At 45.0% G+C, this 24,021-nt stretch overlaps 2 protein-coding genes across 4 annotated transcripts in view; both read left to right on the top strand.

Annotated features, from left to right (window-relative positions):
- The first annotated feature begins 324 nt into the window (after positions 1 to 324).
- On the top strand, positions 325 to 17,967 carry zgc:86896 (actin-related protein 2/3 complex subunit 1A-A). 2 transcript variants are annotated; one of them, XR_006769298.1, is made up of 10 exons: positions 325 to 605; positions 1,414 to 1,557; positions 4,867 to 4,971; positions 5,377 to 5,599; positions 5,885 to 5,992; positions 8,906 to 9,112; positions 9,916 to 9,991; positions 10,637 to 10,846; positions 10,971 to 11,061; positions 17,485 to 17,967. XR_006769298.1 is itself a non-coding variant. In XM_045715849.1 (10 exons), the coding sequence occupies exons 2-10, from the start codon at positions 1,494 to 1,496 to the stop codon at positions 17,488 to 17,490; spliced, it is 1,071 nt and encodes a 356-aa protein (XP_045571805.1). In that variant the 5' UTR covers positions 325 to 605; positions 1,414 to 1,493; the 3' UTR covers positions 17,491 to 17,967. The 2 variants fall into 2 exon arrangements, 1 of the variants encoding a protein (XP_045571805.1); XM_045715849.1 differs by having other exon boundaries at positions 10,637 to 10,827.
- Positions 17,968 to 22,224: 4,257 nt separating this feature from the next.
- The window catches only part of LOC106594630 (WD repeat domain phosphoinositide-interacting protein 1), a 59,993-nt gene continuing 58,196 nt past the window's right edge, over positions 22,225 to 24,021 (top strand). For both annotated transcript variants that reach the window (XM_045715847.1, XM_045715848.1), the window contains exon 1: positions 22,225 to 22,640. In XM_045715847.1, the coding sequence (XP_045571803.1) occupies positions 22,531 to 22,640 (110 nt within the window). In that variant the 5' untranslated portion in view covers positions 22,225 to 22,530. The remainder of the gene's footprint in view (positions 22,641 to 24,021) is intronic.

The following is a 24,021-nucleotide window of genomic DNA, read 5'->3' as shown; positions in this document are numbered from 1 at the left end:
AGGGAAAGTCTCAGTTAAACTACTACAGGTGTACTGTTGAGGGAAAGTCTCAGTTAAACTACTACAGGTGTACTGTTGAGGGAAAGTCTCAGTTAAACTACTACAGGTGTACTGTTGAGGGAAAGTCTCAGTTAAACTACTACAGGTGTACTGTTGAGGGAAAGTCTCAGTTAAACTACTACAGGTGTACTGTTGAGGGAAAGTCTCAGTTAAACTACTACAGGTGTACTGTTGAGGGAAAGTCTCAGTTAAACTACTACAGGTGTACTGTTGAGGGAAAGTCTCAGTTAAACTACTACAGGTGTACTGTTGAGGGAAAGTTATCTGACAGTATGCGTGTTATCTTCATCCTCCACCAACCTTTGTCCCAGGTGCTTGCGCAATAGCTGAATACGCAGACACACCCTCACTCTCTCCTCCTTCTCTCTCTGTGTGTCTCTCAATCTCGCTCTACTTCCTCTTCTTGTGTCCTCTCCAGTCCTGCCCTGCACTGCTTCATTCGTGTCGACTGCCCAGAGTCCGCGAATACAACCCTGCTACAACCACACACACAGAGACGTTGTTTGACATCATCTTATCGTTCCTGTCCACTGGAGGAAGGAGAGGTAGGAGGGAGAGACTGGTTTTGGTTGACATTTCCTTGTTTCTTAGTTGCATTGGGTTTCTTATGGTTTTCTATGGCGTGGTCTTTCCTGTTTGACTGTGTGTCTGTGTCTGTGTCTGTGTGTGTGTGTTTGATCTCTATGCTAATTAAGTTCCTTGTCAGATACTGGGACTGGGAGGCATTGCAGAAAGGTCTTATAATGCCACGTATCAAGGGCATCAAGAATGTAGGAGTGACAGTATGAGAGGCATAGAGCAATGGAGGCCAATAGAGCAGGAAATGAAGGGTATGCAATGGAACCAGTCTAATGTTGTTGTGCATAGCATCAATCAGAAAGTCCTTCTGGTCCTCTGAGTGTCTCCCACCAAGTGGAAGGAAGATACAAATCTCTACCTATACAAAAATATATACTGTAGGGTTGATTGTATCTGAATCCAATGGTTTTTCCCACTATGTCAACACAGCTAGCAGGCCAGAACAACCATGTAAAGATGAAAGGTAGCCATTATGTGTTTACAAAGTATGTGCCAACACTGACGACCAACATCAGCAGTTAGTTTCCTTGCTCAACTCATTGCTCAACTCAACAAAAGTCGATGCTCAACTTAATATTGACCTAAACGGGCACGATTATAGTAAGATACAACTAAAAACAATTCAGACATTCATCCAGTTTCTGAAATACACTGGGGGTTGAGTTGCTTCGGGGCAAATTTGCCTCCTAGAGTATAGCCTAGGCCTACAATCTAACTTTAACTAACCCAATCTTTCTCACTTTTAACCCTCCCTTCCTGGTTTTACTACAATAGAGTTCCAACCAATCCCTGACAAGAAGAAGACATTCCGATCCCAGCCACATTCCAGAACCCTGTGGAACCCTTGTTGAAGCATGTCCCTGTACAGCTTTGGGCTGGAGCCTCTCTCCTGCCATGCCTGGAATAAGGACAGGACACGTAAGTAGTCCTGCAGTAATACTTAAACCAGTCTGCCCGCATTTCAACACGCACACGCACACACACACACACACACACACACACACACACACACACACACACACACACACACACACACACACACACACACACACACACACACACACACACACACACACACACACACACACACACCTCTCTTTCTCCCAGTCTATACCTCCATTAGCTGGCCTGCTGGCTCCTCGGATGAGTCCCAAATTCCCTATACAGTGCACTACCTTTTGACCAGGGCCCATAGGGTTCTAGTCATACGTAGTGCACTATGTAGCGAATAGGGTGCCCATTGAGACGCTTGCTGTCTGCAGATTCCTCTTCCTCCTCTAATTGCTGTCCATTAAAATTGTCTGAAGATCTGGGGAATGTGATTATCAACAGAGGAAATGTAGCAGAGATATAAGGAGCTCCGTACTGTAGTGTGGGCCCAAATGGTACCCTATTCCCTATATAGTGCACTACTTTTGACCAGGACCCGAAGAGCATTATGTAGGGAATAGGGTGCCATTTGGGAGACATTGGACTTCACTCTTCTTCTTCTTCTTCTTTGTCTCCTTTACTAGTCTAACTGAACCCTTTAGTATTCTCTTAAAGTACAAAGATGTAACATGAACATTGTGATTTATCTACAGTATCCTACATTAAACAAGTTATCTTTGATGTAGAGAGAAATTGTAGGTAAACATGCTAATCTGGTCTGAAGCCGGATCTCCCTCTATCCAATGTCTATATGCAGTAGCAATTGAGCCTGGGGACAAGGTTAGCAAAATGCTATTGCTACACAGCAAATTGGCCAGTGTTACCTAATGTTGATTTTTTTCAGTGTAATATTTCTAGTGTTGGATCAGGTGTTAAATTAACTCTATTAGTGTAAAGAACCCCAGTGTTGATGTTAATAACCAGTGTTGACTGTGAGAGTGTGATTGTGCCAGTTTTACCAGAGATCATTATATAATGACTAGAGGCTAACAATGTCCCAAAGGCGGGAAGGCGGAAGTCTGCTTATCAGTTTGCTCATTAAGCCACAGAAACACATTGAATTACGCTGTATTCCCACATGGACAGATTTTGGTGAGAGTGAAATCTCTCGCTTTGCCTCTTCCTCTCTGGTTTTACTCTGTGGAGAGTATCAAAACCATGGCCATCATTATCATATTCCCCAGCATGCTCTACTGCAGGTAGATTTTTTTAGGATTGTTTTTTGATACTTTTGTTTTTGCTTGTACACTGATTGATTGATTCATATTATGCTACTCAAAGACAAATAACATACCCTTATCAAAATGAATCCAATCAGTTAATTAGATTTTTTGCACCCGTTACTGAAATGGTTGATCCCTTTTTAAATGGCTTATGTACTCTCCTCACAATGCTGCTAACCCAGGCAATCATTCTGTCTGGGTTCCAATAGGAATTACACATCACTTTGCAAACCAGCATAGTGTGACTTGCAGGTAGGGTTGTAAAATGCTGGTAACTTTGCCATAATTTCCAGATTTATCAGAAATTGCAGTTGGACGATTCCTGGGAATGGGAGGAAATAATAAAAAAATCTGGAATGCTTCCACCAGGATATCTGGGAATTTAGGGAAAGTTACCTACCCTACTTGAAGGCCTGATGTGGCCTGTAAACCATGAGTTTCAGACCTTTTTATTAGGGTGAAACTAGGCCTAATTGGTGTAATTGTTATGAGGTGTCATTGCAAACACCATTGGTGAAAACTATATACACTTCCTGGTGTTAAATATGAGGTGTTCTTGATTAACACTAAAAGTCCTAATTTCCTTTAACAGTGATTTAACACTGAAAAGTGTGGACACTTATCCAGTATTGAACTGAACACTGTCAGTGTTGATTCACCACTGGAGAATTTGCTGTGTATACATATACACTGCTCAAAAAAATAAAGGGAACACTTAAACAACACAATGTAACTCCAAGTCAATCACACTTCTGTGAAATCACATGTGACAGACGTGACATGTGACAGACGTGACAGAGTCTGGAGACGCCGTGGAGAACGTTCTGCTGCCTGCAACATCCTCCAGCATGACCGGTTTGGCAGTGGGTCAGTCATGGTGTGGGGTGGCATTTCTTTGGGGGCCGCACAGCCCTCCATGTGCTCGCCAGAGGTAGCCTGACTGCCATTAGGTACCGAGATGAGATCCTCAGACCCCTTGTGAGACCATATGCTGGTGCGGTTGGCCCTGGGTTCCTCCTAATGCAAGACAATGCTAGACCTCATGTGGCTGGAGTGTGTCAGCAGTTCCTGCAAGAGGAAGGCATTGATGCTATGGACTGGCCCGCCCGTTCCCCAGACCTGAATCCAATTGAGCACATCTGGGACATCATGTCTCGCTCCATCCACCAACGCCACGTTGCACCACAGACTGTCCAGGAGTTGGCGATGCTTTAGTCCAGGTCTGGGAGGAGATCCCTCAGGAGACCATCCGCCACCTCATCAGGAGCATGCCCAGGCGTTGTAGGGAGGTCATACAGGCACGTGGAGGCCACACACACTACTGAGCCTCATTTTGACTTGTTTTAAGGACATTACATCAAAGTTGGATCAGCCTGTAGTGTGGTTTTCCACTTTAATTTTGAGTGTGACTCCAAATCCAGACCTCCATGGGTTGATAAATTGGATTTCCATTGATTATTTTTGTGTGATTTTGTTGTCAGCACATTCAACTATGTAAAGAAAAAAGTATTTAATAAGATTATTTCATTCATTCAGATCTAGGATGTGTTGTTTAAGTGTTCCCTTTATTTTTTTGAGCAGTATACAATGTACTGTATGTTTCTGTATGCGTCGTATATGATACATCAATGCATTATAGACATCTCTCCTCCACATAATATGCAATGTTGTGTGTGTCTGTGTGCTCTTGCGTGTGTGTGTGTGTGTCACTGTCAATCAGCATATTTCTATCCATTACACATTAGCTACATGTTAATCAAGATGATGTAGAGATGTAGAGATGCCTCTCCTCTCACCAGGTATTGCTATGTATTAGTTGTTGTTAATCAAGATATTGTAGTGATGTAAAGATGTCTCTCCTCTCACCAGATATTGCTATGTATTAGTTGTTGTTAATCAAGATATTGTAGTGACGTAACGATGTCTCTCCTCTCACCAGATATTGCTGTGTATTAGTTGTTGTTAATCAAGACATTCTAGTGACGTAACGATGTCTCTCTTCTCACCAGATATTGCTGTGTATTAGTTGTTGTTAATCAAGATATTATAGTGACGTAATGATGTCTATCTCCAGAGATTGCTGTCAGCCCCAACAGCAGTGTGGTGATCATCTATGAGAAGAAGGGGAACGAGTGGGCCAAGATCCACGAGCTGACTGAGCACAGTGGACGAATCACAGGTACCCACATACAATGGAGTCCCAAATGGCTCCCTATTCCCTATAGTGTACTAGTGCAGACCAGGGCCCTATTCCCTATAGTGTACTAGTGCAGACCAGGGCCCTATTCCCTATAGTGTACTAGTGTAGACCAGGGCCCTATTCCCTATAGTGTACTAGTGCAGACCAGGGCCCTATTCCCTATAGTGTACTAGTGTAGACCAGGGCCCATAGGCCGTTTGGGACTCAGTCATAGACAGCCAGGAAGTGAAACATCATTGATTAGTCAGTAACTCCACTGAACACACACACACACACACACACACACACACACACACACACTGGATGCTAGCCTGAACATGTTGCATCATGGGATTCCAACTGCATCATTCTCTTCATTGTTTCCTTCTCCTAAAAACCTTCCAGGCATCGACTGGGCTCCGGATTCGAACCGCATCGTGACGTGTGCATCGGACCGTAATGCGTACGTGTGGACACTGAAGGACAAGGTGTGGAAGCCCACTCTGGTGTTGGTGAGGATCAACCGGGCTGCTACCTTTGTCAAGTGGTCCCCTCTGGAGAATAAGTTTGCCCTGGGCAGCGGAGCTCGCCTCATCTCTGTCTGCTACTTCGAGAAGGAGAACGACTGGTGAGAGACACGGAACACATTCAGTCAGTCAGTCGGTCGCTCGCTCGCTCGCTCGCTCACTCACTCACTCACATTCACTCTCACTGTACCCTCTTACTAATACTGTTACTACAGTAGTACACTATAGGCTGGAAGTGAGGCACCATTTGAGATGTTCCCAGAAATAATCTACTGTGACCTTTCCCCTCTGACCTGTTATGGCTCAGTAGCGTCTTGAGATTTGTCCAGTATGAATCTATTGCAACCTTTGACCTTTGAGACCTCTGTGACCTCTGGCCCCTGCAGGTGGCTCAGTAAGCACATAAAGAAGAGCATCCGGTCCACGGTGATGTGTCTGGACTGGCACCCCAACAACATCCTGCTGGCTGCTGGGTCCTCTGACTTCCACTGCAGGTCAGAACCAACAGATAGTAACTGTCTCTAAGGCTTCCACTGCAGGTCAGAACCAACAGATAGTAACTGTCTCTAAGGCTTCCACTGCAGGTCAGAACCAACAGATAGTAACTGTCTCTAAGGCTTCCACTGCAGGTCAGAACCAACAGATAGTAACTGTCTCTAAGGCTTCCACTGCAGGTCAGAACCAACAGATAGTAACTGTCTCTAAGGTTTCCACTGCAGGTCAGAACCAACAGATAGTAACTGTCTCTAAGGCTTCCACTGCAGGTCAGAACCAACAGATAGAAACTGTCTCTAACGCTTCCACTGCAGGTCAGAACCAACAGATAGTAACTGTCTCTAAGGCTTCCACTGCAGGTCAGAACCAACAGATAGTAACTGTCTCTAAGGTTTCCACTGCAGGTCAGAACCAACAGATAGTAACTGTCTCTAAGGCTTCCACTGCAGGTCAGAACCAACAGATAGAAACTGTCTCTAACGCTTCCACTGCAGGTCAGAACCAACAGATAGTAACTGTCTCTAAGGCTTCCACTGCAGGTCAGAACCAACAGATAGTAACTGTCTCTAAGGCTTCCACTGCAGGTCAGAACCAACAGATAGTAACTGTCTCTAAGGTTTCCACTGCAGGTCAGAACCAACAGATAGTAACTGTCTCTAAGGCTTCCACTGCAGGTCAGAACCAACAGATAGTAACTGTCTCTAAGGCTTCCACTGCAGGTCAGAACCAACAGATAGTAACTGTCTCTAAGGCTTCCACTGCAGGTCAGAACCAACAGATAGTAACTGTCTCTAAGGTTTCCACTGCAGGTCAGAACCAACAGATAGTAACTGTCTCTAAGGCTTCCACTGCAGGTCAGAACCAACAGATAGAAACTGTCTCTAACGCTTCCACTGCAGGTCAGAACCAACAGATAGTAACTGTCTCTAAGGCTTCCACTGCAGGTCAGAACCAACAGATAGTAACTGTCTCTAACGCTTCCACTGCAGGTCAGAACCAACAGATAGTAACTGTCTCTAAGGCTTCCACTGCAGGTCAGAACCAACAGATAGTAACTGTCTCTAAGGCTTCCACTGCAGGTCAGAACCAACAGATAGTAACTGTCTCTAAGGTTTCCACTGCAGGTCAGAACCAACAGATAGTAACTGTCTCTAAGGCTTCCACTGCAGGTCAGAACCAACAGATAGAAACTGTCTCTAACGCTTCCACTGCAGGTCAGAACCAACAGATAGTAACTGTCTCTAAGGCTTCCACTGCAGGTCAGAACCAACAGATAGTAACTGTCTCTAAGGCTTCCACTGCAGGTCAGAACCAACAGATAGTAACTGTCTCTAAGGTTTCCACTGCAGGTCAGAACCAACAGATAGTAACTGTCTCTAAGGCTTCCACTGCAGGTCAGAACCAACAGATAGAAACTGTCTCTAACGCTTCCACTGCAGGTCAGAACCAACAGATAGTAACTGTCTCTAAGGCTTCCACTGCAGGTCAGAACCAACAGATAGTAACTGTCTCTAAGGCTTCCACTGCAGGTCAGAACCAACAGATAGTAACTGTCTCTAAGGCTTCCACTGCAGGTCAGAACCAACAGATAGTAACTGTCTCTAAGGCTTCCACTGCAGGTCAGAACCAACAGATAGTAACTGTCTCTAAGGTTTCCACTGCAGGTCAGAACCAACAGATAGTAACTGTCTCTAAGGCTTCCACTGCAGGTCAGAACCAACAGATAGAAACTGTCTCTAACGCTTCCACTGCAGGTCAGAACCAACAGATAGTAACTGTCTCTAAGGCTTCCACTGCAGGTCAGAACCAACAGATAGTAACTGTCTCTAAGGTTTCCACTGCAGGTCAGAACCAACAGATAGTAACTGTCTCTAAGGCTTCCACTGCAGGTCAGAACCAACAGATAGAAACTGTCTCTAACGCTTCCACTGCAGGTCAGAACCAACAGATAGTAACTGTCTCTAAGGCTTCCACTGCAGGTCAGAACCAACAGATAGTAACTGTCTCTAAGGCTTCCACTGCAGGTCAGAACCAACAGATAGTAACTGTCTCTAAGGTTTCCACTGCAGGTCAGAACCAACAGATAGTAACTGTCTCTAAGGCTTCCACTGCAGGTCAGAACCAACAGATAGAAACTGTCTCTAACGCTTCCACTGCAGGTCAGAACCAACAGATAGTAACTGTCTCTAAGGCTTCCACTGCAGGTCAGAACCAACAGATAGTAACTGTCTCTAAGGCTGTTGATGCTATTGTTTGGCTGATTCTTATTTATTCAACCTTTAGCTAGGTAATTATCGGGTCAGATTATTTATTTTCTAATGCTTGGTCAAGGAGCTGTTACAAAAATATGACAATATAATTACATCTGCACAGCACTTCTGCTTGATAAACCCTGCACCACCTTGGAATTGAATCTGATGTCATTTCGCAAACAATTCTGCCATAGTTTAGTGTTTTCCCACAACAGGTTTCTTTACCAAGCAATCTTAGAAAAGAGGTGCTATCTAGACTCTAAAAGGGTGGATCGGCTGTCCCCATAGGAGAACCCTTTGGAAAAGCCTTTTTGGTTCCAGGTAGAACCCTTTTGGGTTCCATGTAGAACCCTTTTCACAGAAAATTCTACATGGATCCCAAAAGGGGTCAAGTGGAACAAAATGGTTCTTCTATAGGGACAGCTGAAGAACCCATTCGGAACACATTTTTCTAGGTGTGAGTCATAATATGGTGGTTGAATTTTTTATACCAATGTATATACCGTCTGTTTATACTATAGCAGTATTTAAAAATACTCTCTCACACGTTCTATCTCTCTCTTTGTGATACAAAATAAGCAGGTTTTAAAGTAACGTTGTGCGAGCCGGGTCAGCCTATAGTGATACAAACACTACAATTCCCAAATTCTCTTCATGCAGGATCTTCTCTGCCTACATCAAGGAAATCGAGGACAAGCCAGGCCCGACAGCGTGGGGGGCTAAGATGCCATTTGGGGAGATGCTGCTGGAGACCAAGGACTGTGGAGGTTGGGTACACAGTGTCTCCTTCTCCCCCAGCGGAGACCACCTGGCCTGGGTCGCTCACAACAGCAGCATCAGTGTGGCCGACGCCACCCAGGGGAAAGAGTGAGTGAAAAAGTGAAAGAGTGAAGGGATAAAAGAGTGAAGGAGTGAAGGGGTGAAAGAGTGAAGGGGTGAAAGAGTGAAGGAGTGAATGGGTGAAGGAGTGAAAGAGTGAAGGGGTGAAGGAGTGAAGGGGTGAAGGAGTGAATGGGTGAAAGAGTGAAGGGGTGAAAGAGTGAAGGGATGAAAGAGTAAAGGGGTGAAGGGGTGAAAGAGTGAAGGGGTGAAAGAGTGAAGGAGTGAAGGGGTGAAAGAGTGAAGGGATGAAAGAGTGAAGGAGTGAAGGGGTGAAAGAGTGAAAGGGTGAAAGAGTGAAGGGGTGAAAGGGTGAAAGAGTGAAGGGGGGAAAGAGTGAAGGGATGAAAGTGTGAAGGGATGAAAGAGTGAAGGGGTGAAAGAGTGAAGAAGTGAAGGGGTGAAGGAGGGAAGGGGTGAAGGAGTGAAGGGGTGAAAGAGTGAAGGGATGAAAGAGTGAAGGGATGAAAGAGTGAAGGGGTGAAAGGGACAAATTATAAGGCAGACGCTACCCAGGGGAAAGAGTGAGTAGCTATCACTGACAGAAAGGGTCCTTCTCAGACTTTTCCTCCACTACTGGTGTCCTCTCGCCTCACCTCCTGAAAATGGAAAAGGGAAGCCATTAGAGCCTTGGAGGAGATCCTTGAAAAGGAACCTTGGGTCCTTCTGATGTTCTGAGGAAGAGGCTAGGAGAAGGGATGTGAGGAATCTTTCATTTAGAAATTCACACAAAGAGAGGAACATGTCATTGACCCCTGACTCTTGATCTCTGACCTTGTGTCGATTGACAGGGTGACTCAGCTGACAACGGACCGCCTACCTCTAGTGAGCGTGCTCTATGTGAGCCCCACAGAGATGGTTGCCGCGGTAAGAAAACACACCTCTCTCACTCTCTTCATTTGTGACCGACCAGAACCATAGCAAGGTTACTCAACATGTGAGCCTAGTTCACCGAACCACTTCCACCTGTAGGAGTTCATTGAAGAAATACACTGTCCCAGATGGAACACTGTCCCCTATATATAGGCTTTACAGGATCCCTTGTGGCATGGTATCCTACAGTTTGCTCCTATCGGTCCATGGTCAAAAGCAGTGCATTATATAAAGGCAATAGTGTTCCATTTGGGACTCAGCCATAAGGCAATATCATACATACCCTGCATACCTAATGTCTAAACCCTCTATGTTCCTATCATACATACCCGGCATACCTAATGTCTAAACCCTCTATGTTCCTATCATACATACCCTGCATACCTAATGTCTAAACCCTCTATGTTCCTATCATACATACCCGGCATACCTAATGTCTAAACCCTCTATGTTCCTATCATACATACCCTGCATACCTAATGTCTAAACCCTCTATGTTCCTAGCATACATACCCTGCATACCTAATGTCTAAACCCTCTATGTTCCTATCATACATACCCTGCATACCTAATGTCTAAACCCTCTATGTTCCTAGCATACATACCCTGCATAACTAATGTCTAAACCCTCTGTTTCAGGGCCATGACTGCTGTCCGTTTCAGTTCTCCTATAAGGGCCCAGGCAGTCTGAAGTTTGTTAAGAAGCTGGACATCCCCAAGCAGACCTCTAGGGGCAGCATGTCCGCCATGCAACACTTCCGCAATCTGGATAAGAAGGCTACTGATGATGAGAGCAACGAGCTGGGCTGCCTGCACCAGAACAGCATCACGTGAGGAGAGAGGGAGTGTGTATGTTGTATGTGTTTGTATGTGTGTGTGTGTGCCACATACACGTGTTTAGCAGATGTTATTGCGGGTGTAGCGAAATGCTTGTAAGTATACTGAATCTCTCTGCTCCTGTGTCTCCCTCCAGTCAGCTGTGTATCGTGTCAGGAACTAAGGCCCACGTGGACAAGTACAGCAGTGTGGGTCTGGACGGAGCTATGGTCCTCTGGGACTTCAAGGTACTGCCTACATACACCACATATAAAAGAGTATGTGGACACCCCGTCAAATGAGTAGATTTGGCTATTTTAGCCACACCCGTTGCTGACAGGTGTATAAAAGCACACAGCTATGCAATCTCCATAGACAAACATTGGCAGTAGAATGGCCTTAATGAAGAGCTCAGCGACTTTCAACATGGCACCGTCATAGGATGCCATCTTTCCAACAAATCAGTTTGTCAAATGTCTGACCTGCTAGAGCTGCCCTGGTCAACTGTAACTGTTGTTATTGTGAAGTGGAAACGTCTAGGAGCAACAACGGCTCAGCTGTGAAGTGGTAGGCCACACAAGCTCACAGAACGGGACCGCCAAGTGTTGAAGCGCGTAAAAATCGTTTGTCCTCGGTTGCAACACTCACTACAGAGTTCCAAACTGCCTCTGGAAGCAACATCAGCACAATAACTGTTCGTCGGGAGCTTCATGAGATGGGTTTCCATGGCCGAGCAGCCGCACACCAGCCTAAGATCACTGTGCACAGTGCCAAGCGTCAGCTAGAGTGGTGTAAAGTTTGCAGCCATTGGACTCTGGAGTAGTGGAAACACGTTCACTGGAGTGATGAATCACGGTTCACCATTTGGCAGTCCGACAGATGAATCTGGGTTTGGCGGATGCCAGGAGAACGCAACCTGCCCCAATACATAGTGCCAACTGTAAAGTTTGGTGGAGGAGGAATAATGGATTTGGGCTAGGCCCCTTAGTTCCAGTGAAGGGAAATCTTAATGCTACAGCATACAATTACATTCTAGATGATTCTGTGCTTCCAACTTTGTGGCAACAGTTTGGGGATGGCCCTTCCTGATTCAGCATGAAAATGCCCTCGTGCACAAAGCGAGCAATGGTTTGTTGAGATCGGTGTGGAAGAACTTGACTGGCCTGCAAAGAGCCCTGACCTCATCCCATCAAGCCAGGCCTAATCACCCAACATCAGTGCCCGACCTCACTAATGCTCTTGTGGCTGAATGAAAGCAAGTCCTTGCAGCAATGTCCAACATCTAGTGGAAAGCCTTCCCAGAAGAGTGAAGGCTGTTATAGCAGTAAAGGGGGGACCAACTCCATATTAATGCCCATGATTTTGGAATGAGATGTTTGACGAGCAGGTGTCCATATACTTTTGGTAAATGACATGACATTCAGAGACTCAGAAACCAATGGAGATTCAGTAATCTACTCAGAGATCAATTCAAAGGCACAGGGTGCGTCTGAAATGGCACTCTAATCCTTATATAGTGCATGGCATCCTCATCCATTTTGTTATGAAATTATGTCCTAGGCCTAGCTACATGTAACCTGACTCATTATGTCTAGGAGTCCTAGCTACATGGTCTGTAACCTGACTCATTATGCCTAGGGGTCCTAGCTACGTGATCTGTAACCTGACTCATTATGTCTAGGGGTCCTAGCTACATGGTCTGTAACCTGACTCATTATGTCTAGGGGTCCTAGCTACGTGATCTGTAACCTGACTCATTATGTCTAGGGGTCCTAGCTACATGGTCTGTAACCTGACTCATTATGTCTAGGGGTCCTAGTCCTAGCTACATGGTCTGTAACCTGACTCATTATGTCTAGGGGTCCTAGCTACATGGTCTGTAACCTGACTCATTATGTCTAGGAGTCCTAGCTACATGGTCTGTAACCTGATTCATTATGTCTAGGGGTCCTAGTCCTAGCTACATGGTCTGTAACCTGACTCATTATGTCTAGGGGTCCTAGCTACATGGTCTGTAACCTGACTCATTATGTCTAGGGGTCCTAGCTACATGGTCTGTAACCTGACTCATTATGTCTAGGAGTCCTAGCTACATGGTCTGTAACCTGACTCATTATGTCTAGGGGTCCTAGTCCTAGCTACATGGTCTGTAACCTGACTCATTATGCCTAGGGGTCCTAGTCCTAGCTACATGGTCTGTAACCTGACTCATTATGTCTAGGGGTCCTAGCTACATGGTCTGTAACCTGATTCATTATGTCTAGGAGTGGTAGCTACATGGTCTGTAACCTGCCTCATTATGTCTAGGGGTCCTAGCTACATGTTCTGTAACCGGACTCATTATGTCTAGGAGTCCTAGCTACATGGTCTGTAACCTGACTCATTATGTCTAGGAGTCCTAGCTACATGGTCTGTAACCTGACTCATTATGTCTAGGGGTCCTAGCTACATGGTCTGTAACCTGACTCATTATGTCTAGGGGTTCTAGTCCTAGCTACATGGTCTGTAACCTGACTCATTATGTCTAGGAGTCCTAGCTACATGGTCTGTAACCTGACTCATTATGTCTAGGGGTCCTAGCTACATGGTCTGTAACCTGACTCATTATGTCTAGGAGTCCTAGCTACATGGTCTGTAACCTGACTCATTATGTCTAGGGGTCCTAGTCCTAGCTATATGGTTTGTAACCTGACTCATTATGTCTAGGGGTCCTAGCTACATGGTCTGTAACCTGACTCATTATGTCTAGGGGTCCTAGCTACATGGTCTGTAACCTGACTCATTATGTCTAGGGGTCCTAGTTACATGGTCTGTAACCTGACTCATTATGTCTAGGAGTCCTAGCTACATGGTCTGTAACCTGACTCATTATGTCTAGGGGTCCTAGTGCTAGTTACATGGTCTGTAACCTGACTCATTATGTCTAGGGGTCCTAGCTACATGGTCTGTAACCTGACTCATTATGTCTAGGGGTCCTAGCTACATGGTCTGTAACCTGATTCATTATGTCTAGGAGTCCTAGTCCTAGTTACATGGTCTGTAACCTGACTCATTATGTCTAGGAGTCCTAGCTACATGGTCTGTAACCTGACTCATTATGTCTAGGGGTCCTAGTCCTAGCTACATGGTCTGTAACCTGACTCATTATGTCTAGGAGTCCTAGCTACATGGTCTGTAACCTGACTCATTATGTCTAGGAGTCCTAGTTACATGGTCTGTAACCTGACTCATTATGTCTAGGAGTCCTAGTCCTAGTTACATGGTCTGTAACCTGACTCATTATGTCTAGGAGTCCTAGTCCTAGTTACATGGTCTGTAACCTGACTCATTATGTCTAGGAGTCCTAGTCCTAGCTACATGGTCTGTAACCTGACTCATTATGTCTAGGAGTCCTAGTTACATGGTCTGTAACCTGACTCATTATGTCTAGGAGTCCTAGCTACATGGTCTGTAACCTGACTCATTATGTCTAGGGGTCCTAGTCCTAGCTACATGGTCTGTAACCTGACTCATTATGTCTAGGGGTCCTAGCTACATGGTCTGTAACCTGACTCATTATGTCTAGGGGTCCTAGTCCTAGCTACATGGTCTGTAACCTGACTCATTATGTCTAGGGGTCCTAGTCCTAGCTACATAGTCTGTAACCTGACTCATTATGTCTAGGAGTCCTAGCTACATGGTCTGTAACCTGACTCATTATGTCTAGGAGTCCTAGTCCTAGCTACATGGTCTGTAACCTGACTCATTATGTCTAGGAGTCCTAGCTACATGGTCTGTAACCTGACTCATTATGTCTAGGGGTCCTAGACCTAGCTACATGGTCTGTAACCTGACTCATTATGTCTAGGAGTCCTAGCTACATGGTCTGTAACCTGACTCATTATGCCTAGGGGTCCTAGTCCTAGCTACATGGTCTGTAACCTGATTCATTATGTCTAGGAGTGGTAGCTACATGGTCTGTAACCTGCCTCATTATGTCTAGGGGTCCTAGCTACATGTTCTGTAACCGGACTCATTATGTCTAGGAGTCCTAGCTACATGGTCTGTAACCTGACTCATTATGTCTAGGAGTCCTAGCTACATGGTCTGTAACCTGACTCATTATGTCTAGGGGTCCTAGCTACATGGTCTGTAACCTGACTCATTATGTCTAGGGGTTCTAGTCCTAGCTACATGGTCTGTAACCTGACTCATTATGTCTAGGAGTCCTAGCTACATGGTCTGTAACCTGACTCATTATGTCTAGGGGTCCTAGCTACATGGTCTGTAACCTGACTCATTATGTCTAGGAGTCCTAGCTACATGGTCTGTAACCTGACTCATTATGTCTAGGGGTCCTAGTCCTAGCTATATGGTTTGTAACCTGACTCATTATGTCTAGGGGTCCTAGCTACATGGTCTGTAACCTGACTCATTATGTCTAGGGGTCCTAGCTACATGGTCTGTAACCTGACTCATTATGTCTAGGGGTCCTAGTTACATGGTCTGTAACCTGACTCATTATGTCTAGGAGTCCTAGCTACATGGTCTGTAACCTGACTCATTATGTCTAGGGGTCCTAGTGCTAGTTACATGGTCTGTAACCTGACTCATTATGTCTAGGGGTCCTAGCTACATGGTCTGTAACCTGACTCATTATGTCTAGGGGTCCTAGCTACATGGTCTGTAACCTGATTCATTATGTCTAGGAGTCCTAGTCCTAGTTACATGGTCTGTAACCTGACTCATTATGTCTAGGAGTCCTAGCTACATGGTCTGTAACCTGACTCATTATGTCTAGGGGTCCTAGTCCTAGCTACATGGTCTGTAACCTGACTCATTATGTCTAGGAGTCCTAGCTACATGGTCTGTAACCTGACTCATTATGTCTAGGAGTCCTAGTTACATGGTCTGTAACCTGACTCATTATGTCTAGGAGTCCTAGTCCTAGTTACATGGTCTGTAACCTGACTCATTATGTCTAGGAGTCCTAGTCCTAGTTACATGGTCTGTAACCTGACTCATTATGTCTAGGAGTCCTAGTCCTAGCTACATGGTCTGTAACCTGACTCATTATGTCTAGGAGTCCTAGTTACATGGTCTGTAACCTGACTCATTATGTCTAGGAGTCCTAGCTACATGGTCTGTAACCTGACTCATTATGTCTAGGAGTCCTAGTCCTAGCTACATGGTCTGTAACCTGACTCATTATGTCTAGGAGTCCTAGCTACATGGTCTGTAACCTGACTCATTATGTCTAGGGGTCCTAGTCCTAGCTACATGGTCTGTAACCTGACTCATTATGTCTAGGGGTTCTAGCTACATGGTCTGTAACCTGACTCATTATGTCTAGGGGTCCTAGTCCTAGCTACATGGTCTGTAACCTGACTCATTATGTCTAGGGGTCCTAGCTACATGGTCTGTAACCTGACTCATTATGTCTAGGGGTTCTAGCTACATGGTCTGTAACCTGACTCATTATGTCTAGGGGTTCCTAGCTACATGGTCTGTAACCTGACTCATTATGTCTAGGGGTTCTAGCTACATGGTCTGTAACCTGACTCATTATGTCTAGGGGTCCTAGTTACATGGTCTGTAACCTGACTCATTATGTCTAGGGGTCCTAGTCCTAGCTACATGGTCTGTAACCTGACTCATTATGTCTAGGGGTCCTAGTCCTAGCTACATGGTCTGTAACCTGACTCATTATGTCTAGGGGTCCTAGTTACATGGTCTGTAACCTGACTCATTATGTCTAGGGGTCCTAGTCCTAGCTACATGGTCTGTAACCTGACTCATTATGTCTAGGGGTCCTAGTTACATGGTCTGTAACCTGATTCATTATGTCTAGGGGTCCTAGCTACATGGTCTGTAACCTGACTCATTATGTCTAGGGGTTCTAGCTACATGGTCTGTAACCTGACTCATTATGTCTAGGGGTCCTAGTTACATGGTCTGTAACCTGACTCATTATGTCTAGGGGTCCTAGTCCTAGCTACATGGTCTGTAACCTGACTCATTATGTCTAGGGGTCCTAGTTACATGGTCTGTAACCTGACTCATTATGTCTAGGGGTCCTAGTCCTAGCTACATGGTCTGTAACCTGACTCATTATGTCTAGGAGTCCTAGCTACATGGCCTGTAACCTGAGCTGATGTGGGTATAGATGTGAGAAGTCAACGTATTCAGCCAGATGTTGAAGGTACCCAGGATACAGCAATTTACCGAGATCAGGACTAGCTCTATCTTGACCTCTTGGTCTGCCGGTCTAAGCAGATTATTCACATGTTCATGGTGACAAAGTAAATATGTACAGAAACCACACTACAAAAATATATGCCCAACTAAAGAGGTTTTCTAACACAACAAAAACAAATCCAATCCGGCTGAGAGGCTTCTGTCCTCCTCTCTCTCCCGGACTGCCAATCACCTTCATTGGCTGCACCTGATGTGCTTATCAAGGCTTAGCTCAGCAAATAGACCCAGCTGCTGCCCCCTGGGGGAAGGAGTGTGGAAGTGTATCCTGGATAGTGTGTTTGCCTATGTTCCAACACTAACCTTTGCCCCATACCATTACACAGCATAGTGCACTACTGTTGACCAGAGCCTTATGGGTAAAACTCAGGCTGTTCTACTCTGTTTATGTGACATTTATTAACCTGTTTTTCTTCTTCTCTCTGTTTTCCCTGCAGCACTGAGTTCATGGAGGTTGCTAGAGCCATATGCTGTGTCTTGCCATCTGTGCGGTCAGCATCACTCCAGCTGACCATGGGACTCACCACTACCAGTTGTTATTAACATCTACATTAAGCAGTTAGTTTCACCGGGGTTGGGGTCAATTCCATTTCAATTCCAGTCAATTCGGAAAGTAAATCAAATTCCAATTCCAATTTTAAAAAATGTTCCTCATTGAAAAGTATTGAAGAGAATTGGAATTTCAGTGTACTTTCTGAATTGACTGGAATTGAAATGGAATTGACCCCAACACAGAGTCACACCACTGTCAGGTGACCTATTATTTTACACAGATAGATGTGTTATCATGTGTATTCATTTTCAACTGGAACAGTAGACGCTTCTGCAGCTTCAAGATGTTTTGCAATAAATCATGTTGCTTTGTGCTGGGTTTCAATCAACGAATCAATATTTTGGAGTAAATAAACATGCTTTCTACAGATTCTGGTGGACTGAGTTTTCATATTGTACTGTGGTTCCTATGTGATAAATGAACTCACACCCAAGTGGTATGTTTGGTGTATATTTCTAATACTGTAATAAGACATATTATAATATAAATCATAATGTCCATCCCTGGCTGAGTGCTACACTTCAACAAGGTATTGTGTCTATGGCAGTATGGCTACAGTGAATCTACACTCCGGAACTGTTATAAATGGTACAAAGTACAATATAAATATACAAAATACAAAGTAGCATGTGTAAGCAAAAGGCTGCTGCAGGTGCTTGAGGGTCGCTCAAGGAGAAGTCAAGGAAGGTCAATGTTTTGCCAGCTGTTACTACTGTAAATTAATAGCTTTTCTTGTCTATCTCCGCCCACTGTGACCTCCGCCCACTGTGACCTCCGCCCACTGTGACCACCGCCCACTGTGACCTCCGCCCACAGTGACCACCGCCCACTGTGACCACCGCCCACTGTGACCTCCGCTCACTGTGACCACCGCCCACAGTGACCTCCGCCCACTGTGACCACCGCCCACTGTGACCACCGCCCACAGTGACCTCCGGTCTGATTTACCACAGCTTTCAGCCAATCAGCATTAAGGGTTCATTAAGGGTTCAAACCATCTACTTTATAATTCCCATTATAGGATCTGTGTGTTTGGGGCAGCGCCATTGAGGCAATCTCCATTTTGAAGTAGTACATTGAGGAGGGATCAGGAGGGATCAGCCAATGAATTTGGAAGTCTGACCCAGTTGACTACATTAATATGGTGGAAGCCAAGAATGTCTATTATTTAGTCAAGTGACCGCTCTAACAATGGAAATACATGTCTTCAAAGATGGAAGGCAGGCGGGAGGAGGCGAGATCAGGTGGGACCATTCTAGCCAATGAGAGGGCAGATACACATGTGAACAGGCCATAGAGATCGACAGAGGACTCATCTTTGTACCTGTGCCATTAAGATGTAAAGACGACGCTGCAGTAAAGCATTTTCATGGGCTCCAGACCAATTCTGATATTTAGTCTGTTTTTTTTCTTCCCCCGCTGATCTTAACTTTTTGTTTTACATAATGTCTCCTCCTTCATTTCCTATGACCGAAAACAGCTTCTGGACATCTGAACAGTGATCACTAACCTACAATGTGGATGACAGTTTTCTACTTCAACGAGGTGGCAGCTCTGGACGTTCTGCTTCCTCCGGACCAGGCCCTAATTCCCCCAGGAACTCGAAAAAGGAAGTGACGGCGCAAGAAGAGGCAGAAGAGTCGGCATCCTGACGAGACTACGTTGGCGTGAAAATAAACCGCCTATACCCTCCATTCTATTGGCGAACGTACAGTCACTGAAGAACAAGCTGGACGAGTTCCGTTAGAGACTATCCTATCAACGTGACCTGAACAGCTGTAATATTGTGTGATTTTCTGAGTCGTGGCTGAACAAGGACATGGATAATATACATCTAGCTGGTTTTTCCATACATCGTCACGACCGGATGGCAGCCTCGGGTAAAGATGAGAGGAGGGGAGTCTCTTCGTTAGCTGGTGCGCGAACTCTAATGTTAAGGAAGTCTTGAGTTTTTTGGCTTGTCTGAGTTAGAATACCTCATGATAAGCTGCAGACCATACTATTTACCAAGAAAGTTTGCTTCTATATTTTTTCGTAGATAACCATTTACCACCACAAACCGATGCTGGCACTAAGATTGCATTCAATGAGCTGTATAGGACCAAAAGCAAACAAGAAAATGCACATCCAGAGGCGGCGCTTCTCGTTCATCGTGATTTTAATGCAGGGAAACTGAAATATGTTTTACCTCATTTCTACCAGCATTTCACTTGTGCAACTAACTCTAGATAACCTTTACTCCACACACAGAAATGCATACAAGGCTCTCCCCTGCCCTCCCTTTGGCAAATCTGATCATAACTCCTAATTCCTCCTGATTCCTGTTTCCAAGCAAAAACTAAAACAGGAAGTACCAGTGATGCGTTCAATACTGAAGTGGTAGAATAAAGTGGATGCTAAGCTACAGGACAGTTTCACTAGCACAGACTGGAATATGTTCTGGGATTCATCCGATAACATTGAGGAGTTTACCACATCAGTCACAGGCTTCATTAATAAGTGCATCGATGACGTCATCCCCACAGTGTACCGTACGAACATATCCCAACCAGAAGCCATGGATTACAGGCAACATCCACACTGAGCTAAAGGCTAGAGCTGCCGCTTTCAAGGAGCAGAAATCCTGCTACGACCTCCGATGAGTCATCAAACAGGCAAAGTCTCAATATAGGACTAAAATCGGATCACGCTATGTCGGCTCTAATGCTCGTCTGATTTGGGAGGACTTACAAACTATCACGGATTACAAAGGGAAACCCAGCCGCGAGCTCCCCAGTTATGCAAGCCTACCAGACTAGCTAAATGCCTTCTATGCTCGCTTTGAGGCAAGCAACACTGAACCATGCATAAGAGCACCACCTGTTCCGGACGACTGTGTGATCTCGCGCTCTGTAATCGATGTGAGTAAGACCTTCAAGGCCGTGAGGCCAGACAGATTACCAGGATGCGTATTCAGAGCATGTGCTGACCAGCTGACAAGTGACTTCACTGACATTTTCAACCTCTCCCTGACCCAGTCTGTAATATCTACATGTTTCCAACACACCACCATAGTCCCTGTGCCCAAGAACGCCAAGGAAAACCTGTCTAAATGACTATCTCCCTGTAGCACTCACATCTGTAGCCATGAAATGCCTTCAAAGGCTGGTCATGGCTCACATCAACACCATCATCCCAGACACCTTGGACCCAATCCAATTCGCATACTGCTCCAAAAGATCCATAGATGACACAATCTCTATCGCACTCCACACTGCACTCTCCCACCTGGGCAAGAGGAACACCTATGTGAGAATGATGTTCATCGACAACAGCTCAGCATTCAACAGCATAGTGCCCTCCAAGCTCATCACTAAGCTCAGGACCTGGGACTGAACACCTCCTTCTGCAACTGGATACTGGACTTACTGATGGGCCGCCCGCAGGTGGTGATGGTAGACAACAACACATCCGCCACGCTGTATATAACCAAGTTATCATTGACTGGGTACTGGTTCCCCATGTATATAACCAAGTTATTATTGACTGGGTACTGGTAACCCGTGAATAACCAAGTTATCATTGACTGGGTACTGGTAACCCGTGTATATAACCAAGTTATCATTGACTGAGTACTGGTACCCCGTGTATATAACCAAGTTATCATTGATTGGGTACTGGTAACCTGTGTATATAACCAAGTTATCATTGACTGGGTACTGGTAACCCGTGTATATAACCAAGTTATCATTGACTGGGTACTGGTAACCCGTGTATATAGCCAAGTTATCATTGACTGGGTACTGGTAACCCGTGTATATAGCCAAGTTATCGTTGACTGGGTACTGGTAACCCGTGTATATAGCCAAGTTATCATTGACTGGGTACTGGTAACCCGTGTATATAGCCAAGTTATCGTTGACTGGGTACTGGTAACCCGTGTATATAGCCAAGTTATCATTGACTGGGTACTGGTAACCCGTGTATATAACCAAGTTATCATTGACTGGGTACTGGTAACCCGTGTATATAGCCAAGTTATCGTTACTCATTGTATATTTATTCCTCATGTTATTATTTTTCTATTATTTTTCTCTCTGCATTGTTTGGAAGGGCCCATAAGGAAGCATTTCATTGTTAGTCTACACCTGTTGTTTACGAAATATGTGACAAATAAAATTTGATTTGATTATAGGATCTGTGACAGCATGGGCAGCACCATGAGGCTATCTCCATGTTAAAGTAGTCAATAGAATTTTTCTTCATTGGCTGATTGCTCCCAACTCATAGGAACCCCCACCCAGTTGACGACTTTAAGTGGTGGAAGCCCTCAATGGCAATGTCCATGCTAAAACGGGTTATATCCACGATGAGTCCTCTATCTGAGTCCTCTATCTATCTCTGGAAAACAGGCACAACTCCGACATAAAGTCGTTTTTTCAAAGTTGGGTTTATTTTCGTGGACAGATTTTGGGCGGAGTAAAACCTCTTGCTTCGCATCTTCCCCCCTGGCGCTGCCCATGCTAAAACAGATTTTTGGCCACTACAGACCTCTATCATTCTCTATGCACCTGACCAATCAGAATCGAGCCGACGACAACATTGAATTTTGCTTTTAGCCAACTGGGACGGGAAATCCGAGTGACGCAACAAGCTGTCAGCTGTTCTTGTTTTGCTTCGGTTTTTTTTCCCTTCTTCTTTCTCCAGAGTGTCTGATCTCTTCTGTAATAAATAAGAACATTTATGGAACTCAGATTTGGATTCTAAAAACACCGGAAATAAGGAGTTCAAAACACTAAGGCTTATGATTAGATCGGTTTATTGTTAAAAAGGCGATCGAGATTTCTTCTCAGCTGGATCCTCAATCCGACGCTATCGTGCCAAGAGGCAAAGCCGATCCCAGGCCTCCGATCCAGGGCGGAGGGAGGGAAAGAGGTAGCTGGGAATCGGGATGGAGACGGGAGAGGGAGCAGACGGTCCTAGCGGACCGGGTGAACCAGGAGCCGGGCCCGGGACAGAGCTGACGGGGCTTGGCTGCGCCTCTTTCAACCAAGACTCCACGTAAGCGCCTCCGAACCCGCTGCCTGTTGGGTTGGTTGCCTACAACAGAATGCTCTCTCAGCAAATGTCCTTGTCATTTCCTGTAAAATAAGCTATAGATAAATACACCTTTCAGTATGATATCATGGTGATGCAATCTAAAACATATTCCCCTTTCATTGGGAGGTCCTAAAATCCTAGTTAAACAGCCCATAGATGTTATAGAATTCTACATAGCGGCTAGAGAATTCGCATGTGACGATCAGAGAGGGCAGTTCACAGTTCTCTGAACAAAACACACTAATTATGCTTAAACCCGAAACCACCGGATTTGTTGTAAAAAAGCGACGGTTGGCAACAGTGGACGGAACCGTTCTGGCGGCAGAACAACAGGACTTCAAAAGCACTCCTGTTATACACACTAATGCCTATAGAAATCTATTGATCCCTTTCTTAATGACTTCATTTTAAAGTGGGGTATAGGACGGAAACAACACAGAGAGAGAGAGAGGGGCTATTGAATAGAGAGAGAGAGGGAGAGAGAGAGAGAGTTCCTTTGACTAATGTTAGCACTAACTGAGAATGCTTGAATCGCCAAGCTCAACTACTTTTCATGAACAGAAATGTATCCCAAATGGCATCCTGTTCTCTGCACTAGTTTTGACCAGGGCCTATAAAGCACTACTGTATGTAGAGAATAGGGTGCTATTTGGGATAGTGAATAACTTTCAGATCGCCTGCTCACCTGATATGAGGCTGACTGGCAAATTTTCACAACCTGTCCATAGCTTCTGTCATAGACTAGGTACTAGGTAACACACACACACACACACACACACACACACACACACACACACACACACACACACACACACACGTCCATAGATTCTGTCTTAGTTAGGTACCTGGTTAAACACCTTGAGCAGGACAGTGTTTACTTGATAAAGGAATGCAGAACAGAGTAGACCTGCTGTCCTGTGTTGTTGGGTTTGGATCTGAACATATAACAGAGTAGACCTGCTGTCCTGTGTTGTTGGGTTTGGATCTGAACATAAAACAGAGTAGACCTGTTGTCCTGTGTTGTTGGGTTTGGATCTGAACATATAACAGAGTAGACCTGTCGTCCTGTGTTGTTGGGTTTGGATCTGAACATACAATTACTTCAACAACACACAGTTCACTTCATTTTTCCGGTGAAATTTTAGGCTACGTTTTCTTTCAAGATGCGATGGGCAATATATTATGGTGTTGATGGTGAGAAAATCAAAACGTAAAGTTTGATGTCTCTGCGACGTTTTTCCAATGTTCAAACGCTCTCCAAACGACATATTCCCAATGCATTTTGATACGTCGGCCAAAGCTGTGTGTTTTTGCCAGAGGCCTATGTAATACATAGCCCACA

Source organism: Salmo salar, chromosome ssa03, assembly GCF_905237065.1.
Source record: "Salmo salar chromosome ssa03, Ssal_v3.1, whole genome shotgun sequence".
NCBI lineage: Eukaryota > Metazoa > Chordata > Actinopteri > Salmoniformes > Salmonidae > Salmo > Salmo salar.
This window is presented reverse-complemented; position numbering and strand designations above follow the sequence as displayed.

Bases quoted from the DNA above. Each gene is read 5' to 3' on its own strand.
- zgc:86896 (XM_045715849.1), top strand. From the start codon at position 1,494: ATGTCCCTGTACAGCTTTGGGCTGGAGCCTCTCTCCTGCCATGCCTGG. The intron at 5,600-5,884 runs GTGAGAGACACG...TGGCCCCTGCAG, and splicing joins TTCGAGAAGGAGAACGACTG to GTGGCTCAGTAAGCACATAA. The intron at 5,993-8,905 runs GTCAGAACCAAC...CTCTTCATGCAG, and splicing joins TCCTCTGACTTCCACTGCAG to GATCTTCTCTGCCTACATCA.